The sequence below is a fragment of the Delphinus delphis genome, chromosome 13 (assembly GCF_949987515.2).
Source record: "Delphinus delphis chromosome 13, mDelDel1.2, whole genome shotgun sequence".
Classification (NCBI taxonomy): Eukaryota; Metazoa; Chordata; class Mammalia; order Artiodactyla; family Delphinidae; genus Delphinus; species Delphinus delphis.
This window is the reverse complement of record NC_082695.1, coordinates 22,706,167-22,726,944: the sequence shown is the minus strand read 5'-3', so window position 1 is coordinate 22,726,944 and position 20,778 is coordinate 22,706,167. Positions and strand designations below refer to the sequence as shown.

Here is a 20,778-nt window from a genome sequence, read left to right as displayed (position 1 = left end):
ACTGACCAACCACATAGTGAGTGCTCACTCTCTTCCTAATTCTGTCTAGACAGGATACCTGTGGAAAGTAAGCAAGACAGGAAAGAAAAAGAACACTGCCAATCACCTGGCTGAGGCTGATCTCCAGCCTCTCTCAATTCTGGAACTTTCCAGTTCTTTCAGAAATCTGTACAAAGGGTGCCCCGGCTCAGTGTGCCCTGTCTCCTTGTGCAGCTATGGAGGCACCATGGTGTACTTACCACTTCATCCCCAAAGTCCCCATTGAAGCGTAGGGAGCTGGTCAGGTACTGGCTCTCCAGGCGACTCCTCAGCTCCTGGACTTGTTTCTTCAAGGTCTCCACTTCCTGCTGGTGGCCCGACTCAATCTGACGCAGGCGCTGTTGGATAGTGTCCGTGTACAGAGGCATGCCGTCATCGTCCAGGTGGCTGCGGGAAGGCTGGTCAGGGCTGCCAGTTGCAGACGCCCTCCCCGAGTGGCTGTGCAGCCACTTGTGATGCAAGTTCCTCGAGTGTAAGTGGGCAGAGCTGCAGCTTGTGGCAGACAGCTGGCGGCTCAGTGAGTCCTTGCTCCTACCAGTCTCCCCATTGGCGCAGTGCCCATTGGGGGTAGGGTACTTCTGGAGGGTACTATGCCCTGGGAGCTTCTCTGAGGCCTTATTTTCAGTCTCTGGAGCACCATTGCACACAAGCCCCTCTTTACATTCAGCTAAAGGCAAGGCACAAGGAGAATGCGCTGGGCTCTGGGTGCTGCTGGGGGAAGTCCTATACACCAGAGATCCCACTTGGGGCCTCTCAGCCAGGCTCCTCTCTGAAGGCCTGGGCTCCATGGCTTGAGGAAGCTCCTCCTTGCCACTGAACCTGCCACTGCTTACCCTGGCAGGTAAGCAAGGTCTATCATGGCCTTGGGGACCACTTTCTGACCTCACTTTATCTTCCACTAACATGTCCATGGAACTATCCGCATTTGGTCCTCTGGTCTCAAATGAAACTTGGGAGGGCAGAGAACTTGACTGTGAGGTACCAAAGCCAACTTTCACATCTACTGAGATTGGAAGGACTGCCTCCTCCCTGTCCTGTGTGATAGCTCCTATTCGAGACTGTTCCACAGGGACCTCCTGGGCATCCTCTCCCGGGGGGGGCTCCTGGAGAGAACTGGGGAGAATACTGTGCCCACCCTGCTGCTCAAGAATACCCTGTGAGAGCACAAGAAGGCTGGTGCCTGGATAGTGGCTCCTTAGAGCAGCATCACCCAGTTCTGGCTCTTGATGAAGCACAATGGCTGGGCACTCAGGGGTCTTCCCCCTGCTCCCCTCTTCTAAAAGAGCCTCCTCTTTGACCTCCTGCATCTCCCTGTGGGCAGGCTCCTCTACCCCACTCTCCTCTTTGGTGGCCTCTTGCAGGATATTCTCCATCTGCCCCTCAGCTACTCCAGCTGCAACAGACAGCTCGGCGCCACCCAGCACTTTGGGTGGCTTCCCCAGGCTGTCAGGATCCAGAAGCTCCTCTCCAGGACCAGCCAGAGTGCTCAGTTCCAGCGAGCGACGGTGCTCCTGCCACTTCTCATTCAGGCTTGGGTCACTGCTGCGCCGGCTGGCTAGAGGCACTGTGTTCTCGCAGGCGGTGGTCAGATTGTCAAATGATCTAGTCTTTGGTAGCCTAAAGGAAGGAGTTTGGGGGAAATGAGAATATGAGGTTGTTCACAGGGAAGTAGGAGACAACAGGTTTTAACAGGCAGTCATTTCATAAATGGCTCCATTACGGCTACTCAAGGAGCCATGGCGCATCTGGAGTAAGGCTCAGACTGCAGAAAGGCAGAGCTCCAGGATGAGTACTTCTATTCCTCTGGCACCATCCCTACCCCATGCCCAACACATACAAATAAGCTAATAGCAAACGCTATTTTAAAAAGATATTCTTCATGATACTGCTATGTTTCTCAATTAGTGGCAGAGGAAAGTAGCACTGCTGATCTTCTGATATTACAATATTTTAAATTATTATTCATCAGTCTGAATTCAATAAAGCTAATTCATAGGTCTCAAAGCCAGACTGTCTATCATCTGATGGCATCTGCCTTTCAAGCCCAGGACAGCAAGTCACAGCAGGGAGGCAGGAGCACAGAGCAGTCAGCCAGAGGGTCACAAGGAACCCAGGGGATATGCTCCATCACTGAGAAACTGCTCCTCAGAGATCTAAGAAAGATGTGTGGAACCAAATAATGTCATGATCTCCAACCATCCCTGGATGCATCCCAACACAGGAGTACACCCACAAAGGACCTGCAGTCTTGGCATCAGCCCCAGGCTCACCGACTCAGAGGTGTATCATCAGGGCTGGTGCCAGGGGCTGGGTATGGTGCACAGCTGTCGTCCACAGGGGTGGACGGGGATGGGCAGGGCAGGTACACTGCACTCCACAGCATCAGGTTACGCACGTGGCACACAGGGTACAGCACCTGAAGAGAGAGTGGTGGACACAGGTTTAAACAACTTCCAACAAGTCTGTTAGAAATGTCTAGAAATGAGGGTGAAGAAGCAAGCACCAAGCAGGAACGCCCAGCAGTCCTGCACAATCTCCAAGGGGCATTAGCATGAGTGGATGCAGCTCTATCACAGGGGGTGGTGGGTAGACGGGACATTTTTCACCTGACAGCCTCTGTGGGAATGAAAATCTAAAAAAAATTCTTTAAATCCATTTCTCATTAGTTGTTTCTTAGGTCACCTTTATTGAATGACTGGCTTTTCTCAACCTAATTTGTTGCTTTTACCACACAAGAAAATGAGTCATTCTGCTAGATGGTTGATAGTTCCCTAGTACAAAAGCTTGGCTTCAGAACACATTGTCAAACCTGTTTTATAGGATCATCTAAATTAAGTGAAAAGGAGGGAATTTTCTTCTGTACTGTTACTTCCCCAGCAGGCACAGGAGAGAGAGAAGCAGCTAGCTTCAATCTTTCCTTGGACTACTTAACTGTAGGAAGAGGTTTATTAATTAATAGTCCAGCAAATCAGTATAACCTCTGATTAGCTTCCTTGTGACTTTAGAATTTAAGATGCATTCTGACAAAAGGAACATTACTGTGTACCAATGCACAGATATAAGTGCCTCCTTTTCTCTGCTTAACAGAAAGTGTTCCTTTGAGGAACAAAGTCTTTTTTTTTTTTTTTTTTTTTTTTTTTGGCAGTACTCGGGCCTCTCACTGTTGTGGCCTCTCCAGCTGCGGAGCACAGGCTCCGGACGCGCAGGCTCAGCAGCCATGGCTCATGGGCCCAGCCGCTCCGCGGCATGTGGGATCTTCCCAGACCGGGGCACGAACCCGTGTCCCCTGCATCGGCAGGCGGACTCTCAACCACTGCGCCACCAGGGAAGCCCCTTTGAGGAACAAAGTCTTAAAGGGCCTGCCAGTTCTCCATGTGAGCAGAGGATCACACAGACACACTGCTAGTGTCACAAACAGTTTTCTGCTGAGACAGATGCTGTAATGGGGTATCATTGCCTGTTGACACTGGAAGGGTGCTAGGGGCCTGCAGCTCCTTCTGAGCTATCAGGGGCATCCAGGGAACAACTTAAGTGCCTCCTCCACCTGTTAGAACATGCTAGAAATAAGCTCTGGCGGAGGTGCCAGAAAAGATTCATGTCTAGAGTGGCAAAGTAGAGATGTTTGCTAAATCAAACCACCCTGAACAAAGAGCAGTCAGAAGCAGGGCAGAATAACCAGAAAACAGGCCTTTCTCAGGACAAAGTGGTTGGGAAAAAATGGAACTACTCCATCCAGAGACAACTGAGATGCCTTCGAGAAAACAGTCACTTCTCAAAAAAGATCCCATATGTCCCCATCCCCAAATTCATTCTGCTGATGAGGGAGAAAAGACTAAAGAATACATACGGCTTCTGACTGAGAGGAATACAGTAGGTTTTTGAAAGCCTTGTTGCCCGCCCGAAGCAGCGACCACACAGAACACGTCCGTTCCTGAGTATGTTTTTCCCCTCTCTCCTTGGCGTTGTTGCACAGGAATGTTCCAAACAGGCAGGAATAGGTATGCTGCACCAGTTTCACCTATGGGAGTCCAATATGAGGCAAAATCAAACAATGGGTACGCATTTTCTGGGGGAAGGTCAGCCCAGCTAAACCACCTTCCCCGACACCCCTGATGTGCACTTCAATTCACGCTTGGTAAGGATGGGGGACCCAAGTAAGCCACCCAATCGCAGACTCCTCATAACCCCAGCCACCATCACTCCTGAGTCAAAACGGCAAAGACAGGGTGTTGGCACCCCCATCCTCTTGGCCTCCCTTGTAAACAGTCTCCAAGGTCCCAAGTTAACAGCTACCCATATAAACTGGGCATAGGAGCAGGTCAATGTGCAACCCAAGTCTGAACTTCTAAACAGCTTTTCATTCAGCAAGTTGCTACTGAGCATCTCACATACCCCAAATGTTTCTGTGGGTGCTGGACAGGCAACAGTGAGAAGACAGCTCTCCTGCCCTGGTAGAGCTCGCTCTGGCTGTGGGGGGAGGGGTGACCAGTGCTATGGACAACAATAAGGCAGGGTAAGAGGGCCAGAGCACATGCAGGGCAGTGTGAGAAGGCTCACTGGCCTCTAGAAACCTGATGGAAATGAGAGAGCAGATCATACCAGCCAGGGGTGGGAGAGGAGGCTGCTCCAGGCACAATGGCCTTGAGGTGAGCACAGGATTGCAACTTCTGAGGAACTGACAGACATTGCATGAGGCAGAGGATGGGAGGAAATGAGCCTGGACAGGCTTGCAGGCCATTTTAAGGACTGTGGAGAGAGCCTTGGAGGCCTTGCAGGAGGGCCTCACAGGCCATGTTAAGGACTGTGACTTTTATTCTGTGTCAAAAGCAGAGTCATTGGAGGTTTCTTGACAGAGGAATGATACGGTCTGTATCATGTTTTAGAAGGATTCCTCAGGCTGCTAGACTGACTCGGGAATTGGGGCAGGAGATGTGGTGGCTTAGACTAGTGTTGGGAACAGCACAGGTAGCAATAAGTTATCAGGTTTTAGATATATTTTTAAAGCAGAGCTGCAGAATCTGCTGACAGACTGAATATGGAATATGAAAGAAAGGAGAGTTGAGGATGACATAAAAGTTTTTGCCCTAAATGAATCGAAGGTTTGAGTTGCCATTTGGTGAGATGGAAGACTTCTGGAAGATAAGTTTTGGGGTGGAGACATGGAAATCAAGAACTGAGTTCTGAACATGTTAAGTTTGAAATACCATTAAGACATCCAAGTGGAGATACTGAGTAGTCACAAGTGGATGAGAGCCTGGAGTTAAGTGGAGAGAGAGATCTGAGCTGAAGACGTATACATGTGGGAATCACAGAGAGCAATTAAAGCCAACAAACTGGATGAAATCCCTAGAGAAGGAGGCTGAGCCCTGGGGCACTCCCAGCATTCACGAGTGGGGAGGGAAGGAGGAACCAGCAAAGGAGACAGAAAGGACCAGTTGGTGAAGCGGAGAACTAAGACTGTGTGCTGGAAGTCAACTGAAGAAAGTGTTTCAAGAAAGGAGTGATTAAATTGTGCCAAATTTTAATGATGGATCAAAGAAGATGAAGGCAGTCAAAAGGTACAAACTTCCAGTTATGAAATAAGTAAATCGTGGGATGTGATGTACAGCAGGGTGACTGTAAGTTAGGAATACTGTACTGTATATTTGAAAGTTGCCAGGAGAGGACATCTTAAAAGTTCTCATCACAAGAAAAAAACTTCATAACTATGTATGGTAACAGATGTTAACCAGAATTTTGTGGTAATCTTTTAGCAATATATACAAATATCAAATCACTGTTGTACACCTGAAACTAATATAATGTTATCTATCACTTATACTGTAATTAAAAAAAAGAAGGGTGATTGAAAACTGATCACTGGATTAGAAATGTGAAGGTCACTGGTGACCTTAACAAGAGCAGCTCTGGTAAAGTGGTGGAGTGAACACCTGACTGGGCCAGGTTTAAAAGAGAATGGGAGGAGAAGCGTTTGAGAGAGTAAATGTCAAGACTTGAGGAGCTCTGCTGTGAAGAAATGAGATATGAAAAATGAGGTAATAGCTAGAGGGGGATGCAGGACCCAGAAACGGTTTTGATGAAATAGGAGGCACTATACCATGCTTGTATGCTGATGGCAATGATCTGGTAAAAAGGAAAATAGGCTGATGCACAGGGCAGGGAGGAGAAATGCTGAAGCCATGAAGCTGAGCAAAGGAGGGGGGTGGAAGCTGGTGCACAAGTGGAGGAGGGGCTGGAAGAGGGCAAGGATAGTACATCCTCCTTCAAAGGACAGGGAGCAGAGAGTGTGGAACAGACACAAGGGGGTTGGTAGATGGACTGGAGGGAGCAGATGAAAATCTATTGCTTCTATTTCTAACTACTGTTTAGTGCTTTTATCATCCATTTTAAAAGTTATGTTTAGAAGAACTCAAAGTTTATGTAAACTTAGTACACATGGATTCACTAAATAAACAAACACCTGTTTATTACTATTGTTTTTTAATTAAAAATGGAAGAATGACCCCTCAAATTCTAGAAAGGATGCAGTTTCATGTGAAAACTGGCCCACTAACATTTGCATTGATACCCCTATGAATTTAGAAGGTTCCCAAAACGAAGAATCACAAGCCCAAACTCACAAGGAATGCTTCATTGAACTCAAAAGAGCACGGAAATTGCCTCTGAAGCTGATGAACACAGTCCAGCCACTGTAAAAACACTGGGCAACGCTCGTTCAGATCATCTGAGTTCTCCCCATGACCACACCGGTCAGCAAACTTGTGGCCAAAATCCAGCCACTCCATCTCCACGAGGACCTGGAAACCCTGCGGGGAAGCACCCAGGAGAGACCCATTTGTGCTTGTCTATCCAAACTATAACTGTTCTGAGCCTAATGTCACCAACAGTGATCCCTTTTAACACCTTCCCACTAAGCCCACCAGGAGCCCCTAACCCAGCCCCATGGCCAAAGGATGGGACACAGGCTTAGGGCAGTGTCCCGATTCCCTCAACTCCATTCCATAATCATCAAAAGGGTGGTAACTAAGCATTTATCTAAGTCTTCGTTGAGACTATTTATATTTTTAGCCCTTCATTCACTATAAAAAAGTCATACTTTTTTCCCCCTTAATTTCTTATTTTTTAATTTCTATCTTTCATGGTATACTTACAAAGTCATGTTTGTAAAACCTTTCCCCATCCCAGATTTACATATATTTTAGGGTACCTTTATGGTTTTTCTTATATCTTTAACCCAATAGGTGATTATTTCACAATAGGGTTCTTTCTCCACAGAATATTGTGGTGATATACAGACCCATTACCATAATAAGCATGTCAAGATCCTTCTATAGAAGCCCCCTTTCCTGGGGTATGCAAGTAGATACTCTGCAAAGGAAAACATGTCTGTATTCTCAATACCTGGTTATTCACAATCTACCCCCTTTTAAGAGGCACAAGCACTGTGGTACGTACCACAACAATTTAGCTCAAGATAAAGGAGTAATGATTCAAAACTACAGAAATTTCACTTTCACTGGACCTAGCCACCTCAATCAAAACTGATCATAAAACCCTCCAAGGTTTCCCCCACTCATCCTGAAGTGTCAAATCCTACCTCTATGGTTCGGTAATAAGGGTCCAGCAAGAGCTTAGCCAATGCCACAATCTGGGGGGTGCGGTCCCAGCCATCCGAGCAGTGTGCTAGCACTGGTCGTTGATCACGATCCACAGCATGCACTACCAGAAGTGCTGACTTCAGAAGCACAGACAGGTGATGGAGCCATTTTGTACTTTCAAGAGCTGAGAGCCAACTACAAAAAATAAAACAGAAGGGGATAGGAAATGCTGATTTTTATGATATACTGGGTCAAGCCAAATACCAGTCATATTCAAAAGCAATTCCCAAAGACTTTTCCTTCCAAATAAAACACTGCCAAAACAAACAGAAAATCTCTGTGTTTACAAAGCATGTACAAGGATAAGACCCAAGCCCTACCATGCAATAGAGGAGAGCCTTAGAAATAGGACAGTAATTAACAGGGCCATCTTCTGTTCCAAAAATCTTATAGCTAATTTCCCAGAAAGAATTAATATTTAATATTCTTTAGTCCATAATAGGTATATCTACCCAGTATAAGAAAAGTAGCTCTTCCTGGAATCTTCTCCAAAAAACAAAACAAAAAAAAAACAAAAAACACAGCCACTCTGAGATGGGAAAGAGAAAATATTTATATTTAATGATCAGCAACTCTGCCCAGCAAGTTCTCAAAAAAAAAAAAAAAAAGGTAAAGAAAACTCAAATGTAAGTATGTCTGTAATAAGATACAAGCTAGATGCCACATCCAACAACAGTGCAGACAACATCGCTTACTACCCACACCTCAACACCTACCACTGATCAAGTCTTGAATGTCTATGGATTAAAACTGGATGGGCCCAAACTAATGATTTAGACTCACACAAATTAGTATGCCTGTGGCTACACAGCTGCTGGGCTTAGTACAGACTAGATTCAGCAGGGATCTAAAAACCTTTTGAAAGGCCTTCAGGAAGTATCAGATCCCAAGAATGGCCCCTTGGGAATAATCACAAGCTGACCACAAATGGTTTTTGAACTGTGTTGACATTTTATTTCTTGTGCCCTGTCATGAATTCTACTCCCCAACCCCCCAAAAAAGCTCCAATTTCTCCAAAATGTGATCAGATTTGTAGTTAAGACCACAGTCTAGTTCTTCAAACTCTGAGTTTGAGGAGAGAATAAATACTTTTGTCAGGGGACTATGAGAAGGCTTTTGCCAAGACTAGCCTATAAAGGCTTATTAAACCTTGGGGAATTTGGAATAGTCCAAAGAGATGGTCTTTCCAGGCAAACAAACACCAGAATGTACTGCATAAGCAGTGGCTTCACATGGATTTGCTTGTTATACCAACCAGACTCTGACTCCTCAGTGGGCAGACACTGTGTCTCAGGCACAGCTATACCGTCCTTGTGCAGTGCCTAGCACACACTGAAGGTTCCTACTTTTTAAACCGTGGATAAAAATTCTGTCTCAAGACCTTCTATGTCCTACTAAATACCTGAGAAACATTTTTTGCTCTTGGATTGATTATTTATTCTCATTCCTCACACAGTCTTGAAAAAAAATAAAAGATGAGGCTTAGGAGAACAAATACTAATTTATCTCCTGGCCCCTGGAGAAACAGTAAATGAGAACCTGGTTCTCTTGAACCTGACTGAATCATTCTTACATACCACTTGGTGTCGTCCGTCCATGCCTAACACAGAAGCTGCACTGCAAAATCTGCCAACGGAGGAGGTGTGCTGAGACTCCAGGCTCCCTTGTCCTATTCTCAAAAGCTGAGGTAGCAACCTAAGCATGCCGTAGCCCTCTACGGCCGCAAACAAGTGTCAGAAGTCTCGCTTATAAGCTGGTCCTGCCTCTGCCATAGCTTCTTTTTATCCACAAGGGAAGCTTCAGTACTGCATTATGATTTGCTGCCAAAGACAGACAAAGCGTTTCCTTCTTCCTTTACAACCTCCCTCCTCCTCCCTGACATTCATTTGGACCAAGCAAGGGCTAATTACATCTTCTTGACTCAGAGTTTAAAAAACAGCTTTTTAAGAAAGAATTTTAACTTATGGAAGATATTAGAGATCAGGTAGTACTGACTCTATCCCTTTTATTTTATAGACAGGAAAAACTGATAACCACAGGAATTAAGCCACTGGCCTAAGTCACACAGTCAATTAGTGGCAGATCTCCTGAATCCTCAACCAGGCTCTTTCTATGCCCTCCCCTTCCTTTAGGGAAGAGTACTACTAGCTAGGTTCTGAATATGTATAGCAGATGCAAGTTGCTAATCCCCAAAGCAGGGCAGCGATCTTATTTCTTCCGTCAGGCTTTTCCCCAAGGACAACTGCTTCACCCTCTGGGCTGATTGCAACTGTGATGAATTTAATCATTTGCTACCAGGAGTTAGTACAACTGGTTCAGGCAGCCATTTGATTTAATAAATCAAACAATGCTGCAAAATTGATGCAATCATGAGATCTACTGAACAGAACCCAGGGAAACAGCTATGGGACCTAGCACAAACACCAAAACAGAGAAAATTCTGTCTTCTCTGGCACATTTCTGGCTTCCTGAAACAGTAAAACAGGGGCTTTGAAATATTTATCTGTCCATATTTGTTTTACAGAGCATTCCTCCTAATTTATCTTGTATTCAAACAGTTCCCTTGGGGGGAGGAGTGTTATTTCACCTTCCTCACAGCAAATGCCAGCCATTCATTTTTAATAAGCAATAAAAATCACGGTAATGTTCTTAGTAAGTAAGACGGTAGTTTAGAAATTAGAAGCAAATGTAAAAGGAACTGACCTACTGGCAAGTTTAAAGAATTTTTAACCCTTTTCAGAACATAATGAATAAATTTTTACTCTTCACAGTAAAACATTCCAGTTCATAGCAAGTTAAGTGTCACTACAGTATGTCAGAAAACAAAGAATTAAGTTACTCTGAGTCAAAAACATGTGGAAGAAAAGGAAGAGGGCCCAGGAAAAATAAGAAGGCAATGCTTCCATTCTGAGGGCTGAGATCTGTTCTTTGCTGCACATTTTAAACCTTTCAAAGTGCTAGATTTTTCTTCCAGCTCCTCCTTTGTGCTGCATGCTCCTAACACAGGAGTAAGAATAACCATGGACTCTGAAAGTTAAACTGAAATTTACCAAAAAATAGAAAGACACTTTCAAACTCATTTAAAAAAAAAAAAAAAAAATCAGTGCAAACTTAAAGCCAAAGCCAAGGTCTTACTTTCCCGGATCTGGCATCTGTGTGCACAGCAATCGCAGAGACTGAAAACTCCTCCGAATTGAATGAATATTTGCCATCCCCATAAAAACAACTTCACAGTTCGGGTAATACTCTGGAGAGAATAACAACAAAGAGAACACAAATATGTTGAATTTAAAGTCCAAATGGCCAAATTTAAAAGGAGCAAACTGGCTATATAACAGACCCACTGTAGCTGCTGACTAATGAAATGCCAATGTTTTGATGCCTATTAGCCCAGTCCTTTATTATGAGAGGAAAACAGTGCTTGATTTTTAGCTGTCTTTTCAAAAAGGAAGGTTAGATTTGTGAAGAAGATACTGATATAAAATAGAAGCTGTTATTTTTTTTTAAAAAAGATGTGTATACTTCCATCTTACCCCAGGTTTACTTCTTGGGTCTCTCCTCACTTGCATCTCTGGAATCTCTTTGAAAAGAACCTAGCAGAACCATGCATTTCTGCATTCAAATTTCACCTTGGTACAACTGCTTTTAGATTCCAGCTTAGCTCACAGCTGAAAAAGGAGCTCAGTGCCTCTACCTGCTCCAACAGCACACAACTGGCACCTAACAGGTCCTTGGAGAAAGCCAGCGTTCAAACAGTAGGGGTGTTATAGGTCAAGACTGAGGCACTTTGCTAGAGTTTTGTATCTGCTGCTTCAATTTCTACCCCATGTTTTCTAAGTAAAAGTCATGTGAGGAGTTTTCTGTGAGGCTAGTAATGAGCATACCCACTGTCAAACACAAAAAAAAGCTTTTAGAAGGCTGAGAAACTGAGCTGCTAAAGAAGCTTCCAAACATAACAGGCCTTATTATGGGAGAGGATTTACTTTCCTTATCACCTAAAAGTTGGCACAGGGAAGGAAGATTCTTTGGTTTCACTGCACCTCCTCCTCCATTTCTCCCTTAAAAAGAGCATACAGTATTAAGAATCCAAGAAGGAGCTCTGGCTGTCTCAAGACAGGTTGAGGAACATGGCTTTCCATTCACTTCAAATTGAGAACTAAGACCCAGCTGGGCATGGGGTGGACTCACAGGGACAGAGGGTCAGGGACGAAAGCACTGTGCACCTCACCTGGGCATTCACAGCCTCCTCCTTTGGCTCGGTTCGCCACAGCTGCTGCATAGGAGCGTGCATCCAAGATCAAAAGCTTCTGTGGTTGGACAGCTAAACTCTCTGCTCCTGAAGCATTTGACAGAGAAGAATCTAGGGACATCAGGAGCAGGAAGGAAAAACTAAATGAACCTGTCTCTCCCAGAATTGCCACAAAGTAAGAACCACAGGCACTTATTACAGTACTCAAAAAACTCGATTAAGTGAAATCCACCTAACCAAAACTACATTAATACAATAGGACTTCTCTCTCTAGTTTGTTTTCTATTTTGCCTACAATCTCCTATACCGCATTTCTACATCTATAGTCCTAGAATGACTACAACATAATCCTGGTGTTTTCCCCCATGGTCTGGAGACACTGTAGGTCCCCTATCACATATATAATTCCATCTTGTCATGATGGCAAGAAAGACAACAAACACTCTAGTCCACTTAAACCAAGTCTGAAACAGAGGGTCTTCTGGTTTTTGCCAAGATCCATGACTCCTTGCACAATCCCATCAACTGATGCTTCACTCTCTCTCTCCTATGAAACAAATTCTGTGTCTTACAAGAAGAAGGCCATTTCAAGAAAAGGTTCTCAGATGCTATAAAAACTGCTGCCAGAGGCCCAGGGAGCACCTTACCAAACTCCACATCAGAAAGGTCTCCTGCATTGGGGAAGTCTCGGGGACTGTTCCTAGTTGACAGCTTGCTGCCACTGGATCGGGAGTCGGAGGCACAAGCTTTGGCTACTGACTGCACCAGGTGCTCATCATCAGCATTTCGCCAGCCCCACCAGCTGACCTCCGGCTGTCCACAGCGGGCAATGACAGCTCCATTGCTCTGGTGCCTGTGCGGGGAACAAGACAACAACTGTACCCATCCCAGTGGCCCCATTCAGATGCTCTGTGCTCATACAAAAAGTGAGATAGTAGATTTTAAATGCCTTAATGAACAGCTTGACTGCAAGTAAGTGATGGGTTAGCTTCAAGTCCTCTCAGGGCAGAAGTCTTATACAGGAACAAGAATAACAAAACCCTGGGACTTCCTTGGCGGTCCAGTGGTTGAGACTCCACACTTCCACTACAGGGGACACGGATTTGATCCCTGGTCAGGGAACTAAGATCCCACATACCGTGCAGTGCAGACAAAAAATAAATAAGTAATAATTAGGGACTTCCCTGGTGGTCCAGCGGTTAAGACTCCGTGCTCCCAATGCAGGGGGCCCGGGATTGATCCCTGGTCAGGGAACTAGATCCCACATGCCGCAACTAAAAGAGCCTGCATGCCTCAAACAAGACCTGGCACAGCCAAATAAATACATATTTAAAATAATAATATTAATAATAATAATTAAAAATGAAAAATAACAAAACCTATCTGCATCTTTCTTGATTATCAAACCATTTTAGAGACCTCTGTAGAATAACCAACAAAATGATAAAAGTGTATTGTCAGAGAAAAATATTCATAAAGAAAATACTTGAATATTTATTTTTTGAAAATCAGTTTAAAAACTACAAATACCACACTTAATAATGAAGGATTAATCTCTCCTTTTTAATACTACACCTGAATATCCTAGCATAATAGATGCTGACAAACATTTGTTTCCTCACTGACTTCTGAGGGCCCACTGTAGCAACTGTACACTTAGGGCTGGCTTGTACACTTAGGGCTGTACACTTAGAGCTGGCTTTTCAAAACAAGAGCCCACACGTGGGACTGATATACTTACCTGGCCCATAGTGGACTGCTTTACAAAACCTCCTAACATTTCATGAATCACAACTGCTCTTACTATAGGCAGATAGCTCAATGAGCCAGCCACCCTCTGTAAACTATTAGAAGGAAATGAATAGAATAAACATCAATAAGCCATACTCTGATAAGATCCTTTATCAAGAAATAAGACCAGGGCTTCACTGGTGGCGCAGTGGTTTTGAGAGTCCGCCTGCCAATGCAGGGGACATGGGTTCGTGCCCCGGTCCGGGAAGATCCCACATGCCACGGAGCAGCTAGGCCCGTGAGCCATGGCCGCTGAACCTGCACGTCCGGAGCCTGTGCTCCGCAATAGGAGAGGCCACAACAGTGAGAGGCCCGCGTACCGCAAACAAAAAAAAAAAAAAAAAAAAGAAAGAAATAAGACCAGAAATCATACTCATAGTCTACCTTAAGATGCTCTAAAAACCCAAGCTTTTCTTCATTAGGAATTTTAGTTAGGCAATTTTAGCAACTAAAAAGTTATAAAGGTAATATTATTTGGCGATGAAAAGGAATCAAGTTCTAATACATGTTACAACACGGATGAACCTTGAGTATGTTATTGCTCTTAAGTGAAAGAAGTCAGTTATGAAAGACCACATACTATGATTCCATTTATATAGTGTCCAGAATAGGTAAATCTATAGAGACAGAATGTAGATTTACTGATAACCCAGAACTAAGGAGCTTGGGAAGGGAATGGGGAGTGACTACTAATGGGTCTGGGGTTTCTTTTTGGGGTGGTGAGAATGTACTAAAATAATTGTAGTGATAGTTGCAAATATACTAAAAAAAAAATCACTGAGCTATACACATTAAAAGAATGAATTGTATGTGACATCTCAATAAAGCTGTTTTTAGAAGTTACAGAGGTAATCAGTTCACTTTAAAAATAAATGAGTAGAAAAGCTAGTAAGCAAAAAATTTTAATGTCTCCCAATTCTATATCCTAGAGAGAAATGTCAATGTCTTTTACTCCCATTAAAGTTGTTTCTAAACACATATTCATACACACATATAATACATGTAGGGCACAGATGGATTTTTTAAAAACAGACTATTGAATCTATTTATCTTGTTCAAGGAATGTGAGAAAGATTTTTGTTTTCAATCCTAAAACTCATAAGCAATAAATTAAATTTGGCAATAATCAAATTCCACTGGAACCATCAGTTTGCTTGTAGTTTTTAAATCCTCCCTCATTAGGAGACAAATAATGGAAAGTACTTGTGTATTGCCAACACATTCAATTGGGTCACCTGCTGAATGGAGCCAAACTATAAATAAAACCTCACTGATTCTTAAAATGCCTCCTAGCATATTATAATAGGTGCTGAGTAACCAATGAGCTGATTGACAGCAAACCCTTTACAGGATAGGCTGGCAGGGCCTTTCCTGCACATCCTTTTCTTCTGAAATCTTTCCCAGCAATGCTCGAGACGAACAGTAGATGGCACTCGTCAGCCTGGGTCTTGGGTTTTAAGGGCCACATTATTATTTTTTTGGCCGCACCACGCGGCATGCAGGATCTTACTTCCCCCACCAGGGATCGAACCTGTGTCCCCTGCAGTGGAAGCAGGAGTCCTACCTAACCACTGGACCGCCAGGAAATTCCCTAAGGGCCATAGTATTATAATAGCTAGATTGCAACTGAACTGCTGCAATAAGCAGTGAAGTTTTCTGCAGTCTTCTAAATGCTTTAGATTGCATGAAAGAACAAAAACACTACAGCTAAAAATCACTAAAGAGCATTTCCATCATTTTACAAATAGAACAAGGAAAAATAAAAATTAAGATGTCCAATGTATGAGTCCCTTACTAAACACTAAATGCTTCAGTTTTATATAGAAAGATACAAATGTTTAAACTATCCTTAAGTTAGTATTAATCAACTCCCTAAATAACTAGAAGTTTCTAACAATCACTCAATGCACAAAGGGGGAGAGCTGTGAATTACACTACAGATGGGTGCCCTTCGCACCATCTTTCTGTGTTAAAGCAATCTCTGTCTTCAATAATAAATCCAATTAAGCACTCTCTCATCACCATAGGAGAAAGCACTAAATCAGGTGCTGGTTCAGCATGGTGCTGTCAAGTAACTGCTGCTAGCAACCTAAGGAGTCATTACTGCAATTTACAGACAACTACATTCAGTAAACACACGATGGATTCAGAAGCATCCTGCCACCTGAGCTAGGGAAGCTTATGCCCTCTGGAATAAACTTTGGAAGGGGAAAGAAGCTTCCCATGTTTACTCTAAGTTTTTCTTCAGCCTACACTTTTAGGCCTCTCTACCAACAGGGAGAATTCACCAAAAGACCCTTACTTTGAGAATGAGAATCCTTTCCCCTTATGCTCAAAGTCAGCAAACCTCACAAATGCCAGGGCTGCTGATCTAACACAGCTGCTGTCCGCAGAGCAGCAGCTGGCTGCTTTCCCTATTTGAGCTGGGCCGATCACTGATAAGACTCATTAATCCTTTCAGCTTTCACTGCTCTCTCTAATTCCTGTGTCATCCTTACCATTTGAGTGATAAGTAAATTTGGTGACCTACTTTTCTAGGAGTGTCTGAAAACAACGGTGATGAAAACTGAGGCTGAAAACTTAATGGGTTCCACTGGGACAGAAGCAAATACGTACTTTTCCATCTCTCCCTCTTCAGGGTGGGCATCAGAATCTGCCTTCCATGGGCTAAACAAGCTGGTTACCTCAGTGGGAATTCCACAATGAAATAAACCCCTTCTTACAACCTCAGTATTTCAATGGACTGCCTCCTGGCATGAGTTTCTAACTAAACCTCACTGGTTTGGCCCGAATTCAAGGAGAGTCCATAATGTCTGCAAACTGGAAAAATGAAATGGAGAATGTGATATTACAAGGACATCTGAAACTGTTCCAAAATAAGAGGGAATGACTTCTTAAAAATTTAACATGATTCTGTGAGAACTGAGCTAGCTATTCACTGAATTATAAAAGCAGCCCTCAGGAATACAACCTACTCCAGACATTGCTTAGGAAGCCCAGTGCTTCATTCAGATGTTGCAGCATACCTGTGAAGTAAGAACATCATTCCCATTTTACTAATTGGGAACGGGCTGAGGTCAGTTAGGGGACTTACTCAAGGTGCCACAGCAAGGCGTGTCAGAGAGAAGACCTGAATTCTAAAACCTGTGCTCGTCACCACACCACCACCCCCTCCTAGGACCTGCCTCCCTTGACTCTCCCGCCTTTGATCTCTGATAGCATCTATCCAGCCAAGCCCTAGCCTTCTTCTCTAAATGCTCCCTCTCAAAGCAGACCTCTTCCATCTGTCAAAGTTTCAACCACAAAGACAATCACAAATGACTCAAATCTACACTCCCAATTCGTACTTTCTAGGATTCATCTCTCTCAATCCAAAGGCCAACATCTGAAGCTAAATGCAATGAGCACATTATCTTCCCACAGAATGTCAGAAGGATCTTAAAATAGCAAGTCCAGCCACTTTTCTATTAAAATTTTTTCAGTGTCAACTGAATCATCAGGTAGTGTTCCAGATGAATTACTGGTATATGAATGGACGAGCAGCTTCAGCAATAAGGAAGTACAGAATAACCTGGAAAGTTCCCTGAACCACCCCCCACCCCCACCCCCAGGTTAGCAGCAACAGAAGCAGCAGACCACATGCAGTGGGCAGTAGCACCAGACCAGGCTGGGTCTGGCCAGGCTTACTTACCTGTAGACAACGGCGGGGATGCGCTTCCAGGACCTGAAGCTTGCGACACTTTCTAGTTCTTTGTCAGTGATCCAAGCAGGCACTATGAGCTCTTGTGGATAGCTACCACACAGCCTAACAGGGAAGGTGAGGAAGAGGGAGAAGGGAAGACGACAGAGAGGGAGGGGAGAAGAGGGAGAGACATGAGTGAGCCAGCAGAAGGATGTCGATCAAGCTACCCCAGAGCCAGTTAAAAGGCAATGAGGAGCATTACCTGAGTCTTGGCCTGCTCAGCAGAATGGGTTGCCTTAAGTGTTTACTTATGTGTATGTCAAATGATACTATCTTGGATTGTTCCACTTGATGCTGCCTTTTGGAAATCTGGCGATCTTAACTATCAATGTAAAAAGGGGAGGTGAGAGGCAGTTACTCCATTGTAACTGTTGTAACCAATATGTGGGTCATTTCTAACTACACAAATGCCCAGTCCAACTGCAGAGGTGGAAGTCTGTGTTACCTCTACCAGACCCTCAGTCTTTCAGGGAAACATGAGAAGAAGGGCCAGAGCCCACAATTTCAAGTTTCCAGAGACCTCATAGGATTACTAACATATTCTTTGATGTGAACCAAACAGGGTGTCCTAATTATAGGTAACAGGTGCAGCCATGGGTATATAGATAGAGCACTATGGGTCAGCCCCATCTGCATACATAATCGTAGCTCCATTAAGCCAAGTTAGTAATGTGAATATGCTATTAATCATAATTTCTATAAAACATACTTCAGAATAAACTACACTCAAGGGGAAAAAAAGCTGTTTTTCTCTTTTTTAAATTTAACTTTTATTTTATATTACAGTTGATTTATCATGTTGCATAAGAAAAGCTGTTTTCATTAGGGAAAATACTAGTAGGCACATACTAGTCCAGCTGGTGCCCTAGAAAGCATTATTTCTGATAGGTTTTTACTTACAAGACATGTCTCTCTCTGGGAAACCCAATATTCCTTCTCAATAGCGAAGGCAATAAGACATTTAATCCAAATCCAAAAATATACAAACTGCTCCTCGTCCTCCACTACCATCATGGCCTACCTACTCTATGCATTAGGGGAAGAGGCAGAAAAATACAAACTGCTTAGGAATTGAGGGATCTGATCATTCTGCACTATATCTCTCTCCCTTATTCTCAATTTCCAGATTAAGTATCAGGAATTCAAAAGCCTAACCAGGAGAAAGGAGAGTGAACAAAAGTAGCTCCACAAACTTCCTAATACCTATCTACAAACTCCTAAAAATAACCTAGGACACAGATTATAAATTAACACTCTAACCATAAGTCTTGTTCCTTTTATCTTCTTCAAACTTAAGAGTAAATTTGGCTCTTATTCTTCCTTTGTAGTACGAAGAACTTTTCAATGTCCTGAAGGCTGGTTCTGAAGTGGAAATAGTGGACTCAAAGAAGTTAATTTTTAAAATCCATATTAAAAAGAGATTTCTGAAAACCACTAGCTTTTGAACTCAAAAATTTTTTCTCAACAAGCTTAGCTTAATTCAGGTTTTGTTTTACTTCACCCAATATTCTGGATCACTATATTCCTTGTTCTCTAAGGATTACATTACCTAGTAGTCAGCTCTTCAGCAAGTATGAGCTTCTCACTTGTAGATAAGCAGTTTCCAGTATAGGAAAGGTGGGTTACATGTGAGCAAAGCCTGTGGCAGCCTCAGGCTCCCTGAGGACCCACCTCCTTGCTCCACCTCAATTCTCTAATTTGACCTGTCACTGAGAACAGGCAAAGTATGATACGTCTGTAGCTCCTGATTCTTCACACCACCTCCTTGGCCAAGGTCCATGTTAAGAGCTGTGCGTAGTAATTAGCCGTTGTTTTTCCAATAAAAAATGAAATGCTCCGGTGGCTACCCACAAACAGTCCAGGAAAATACCTATCATAATTTGAGGCAGCTGGAAGGACAACAGAGTGATTAAGGCCTCCAATTGCTGCAGGGAAACTTAAGAGGAGAAGGATATGTTAATTTTAAAATTCTGGACAATTTTCTTTTGTTTTATAGAAATTTGGATCACCAAAATCACAGTAGTTAACTGCCCTCCCCTACCAAAGTTCTTATACCTTTTAGGGAAATAGGTAATGGGAAATATGTAATAATGGTTACATTAATATTTAATGGTTAAGCGATCATAGCTGTGACATTAGTTTTAGAACAACAAATTAGAGAATAATACGGTAGCCTATTTCATAGGATCTGGAGTAAAATTACAGTAAAAACCAACTCGTAAGTGTTTTATCACTGCTTCTGAGATCACTAATCTTATCTCTAATGTGATGTCAAGCAGTGATGAGAACAATAGAAACTCCCTGTCTACAGGTAAGCACAATATTATCTAGACATGCATGTGCCAGGAAGAAAAGGAGGGGATAGAAAGGAAGGTTCCAGGATCCTACTATAAGTAAGGATCTCTTTCCACTCCAGTGATAGCAATGGGAACAGAAGGCTCAAGAAGTACGCTGAAGATGAGGCATTTAGATTTAATAAATAAAACTCCATTTCAAAGAAAAAGTCTAAATTCAAATGTCCTGCCACATGAGAATTGGGGTTTCTTGCAAAGGCCGTGGCCATGAAACAGTCCACAGGGATCAAATACAACTCACTTGTACTTTTCATTGATGTTGGAAATCCTCCAGGCATTGTTCATATCAAAACCCATCCGCTCCACTTCGTTTTTAAACCTTGATGTTACATGCTCCCCTAGGAACCACAGACAGATAGAAGAAAGGACGAAATGAATATGATTTTCCACAACAGGTGGAATGAAAGCATTGCTACCCTGCTCAGTTATTTTTAAAAAGGTATTGTATAAATAACATATTTAGTTAAAAAAATCTCCTGCCAGGATAAGACTATAAGAAGAAATGAGGAAATTAATTTTGATTTTAATTAAGAATTAGTATTATCTCTTCAATTAAAAATAAACTAAAAAACAAAAAAAGAATATTATCTAATCACTACTATCAAATTTGAGAGTAGTATCACTGGGCTCATTTTACAGAGGACAAAACTGAGACTGAGGTGATTATTATGGCAGGTCTGTCTCATCTCAAAACCCATGTTCTTATCCCTATACTGGCTACTTTCCCATTTCCACACTGAGACTGATGTATACATAAGAAATAAAATCAACAATTTCATCAAGAGTAGTAGTATAGACCTATAACTCCTCATGAGAAACACTTTGGGCCAGATTTCAGAACCTGAATTTTCTGGATTTTAAGGTGTGCATGTATAATAATACTGGGTTAATGCTATCAACAGCATTAACCAAACACTAACATCCTTACAGTGAAATGCATGGATA

At 43.1% G+C, this 20,778-nt stretch overlaps 1 protein-coding gene and 1 long non-coding RNA gene across 7 annotated transcripts in view; one reads left to right on the top strand and one right to left on the bottom strand.

Annotated features, from left to right (window-relative positions):
* LOC132435994 (uncharacterized) overlaps window positions 1–422 on the top strand; it is a 50,435-nt gene extending 50,013 nt beyond the window's left edge. Inside the window, exon 7 of the long non-coding RNA XR_009521696.1 lies at window positions 334–422. This is a non-coding gene — a long non-coding RNA (uncharacterized lncRNA). The remainder of the gene's footprint in view (window positions 1–333) is intronic.
* MTMR3 (myotubularin related protein 3) overlaps window positions 1–20,778 on the bottom strand; it is a 157,989-nt gene that overhangs the window by 27,261 nt on the left and 109,950 nt on the right. For all 6 annotated transcript variants that reach the window (XM_060028321.1, XM_060028316.1, XM_060028317.1 and 3 more), the window contains exons 8-17: window positions 20,075–20,171; window positions 17,429–17,542; window positions 12,594–12,799; window positions 11,926–12,057; window positions 10,833–10,944; window positions 7,637–7,832; window positions 6,660–6,845; window positions 3,887–4,057; window positions 2,310–2,455; window positions 240–1,656 (exon numbers count right to left, since the gene is read on the bottom strand). In XM_060028321.1, the coding sequence (XP_059884304.1) occupies window positions 240–1,656; window positions 2,310–2,455; window positions 3,887–4,057; window positions 6,660–6,845; window positions 7,637–7,832; window positions 10,833–10,944; window positions 11,926–12,057; window positions 12,594–12,799; window positions 17,429–17,542; window positions 20,075–20,171 (2,777 nt within the window). The remainder of the gene's footprint in view (window positions 1–239; window positions 1,657–2,309; window positions 2,456–3,886; window positions 4,058–6,659; window positions 6,846–7,636; window positions 7,833–10,832; window positions 10,945–11,925; window positions 12,058–12,593; window positions 12,800–17,428; window positions 17,543–20,074; window positions 20,172–20,778) is intronic.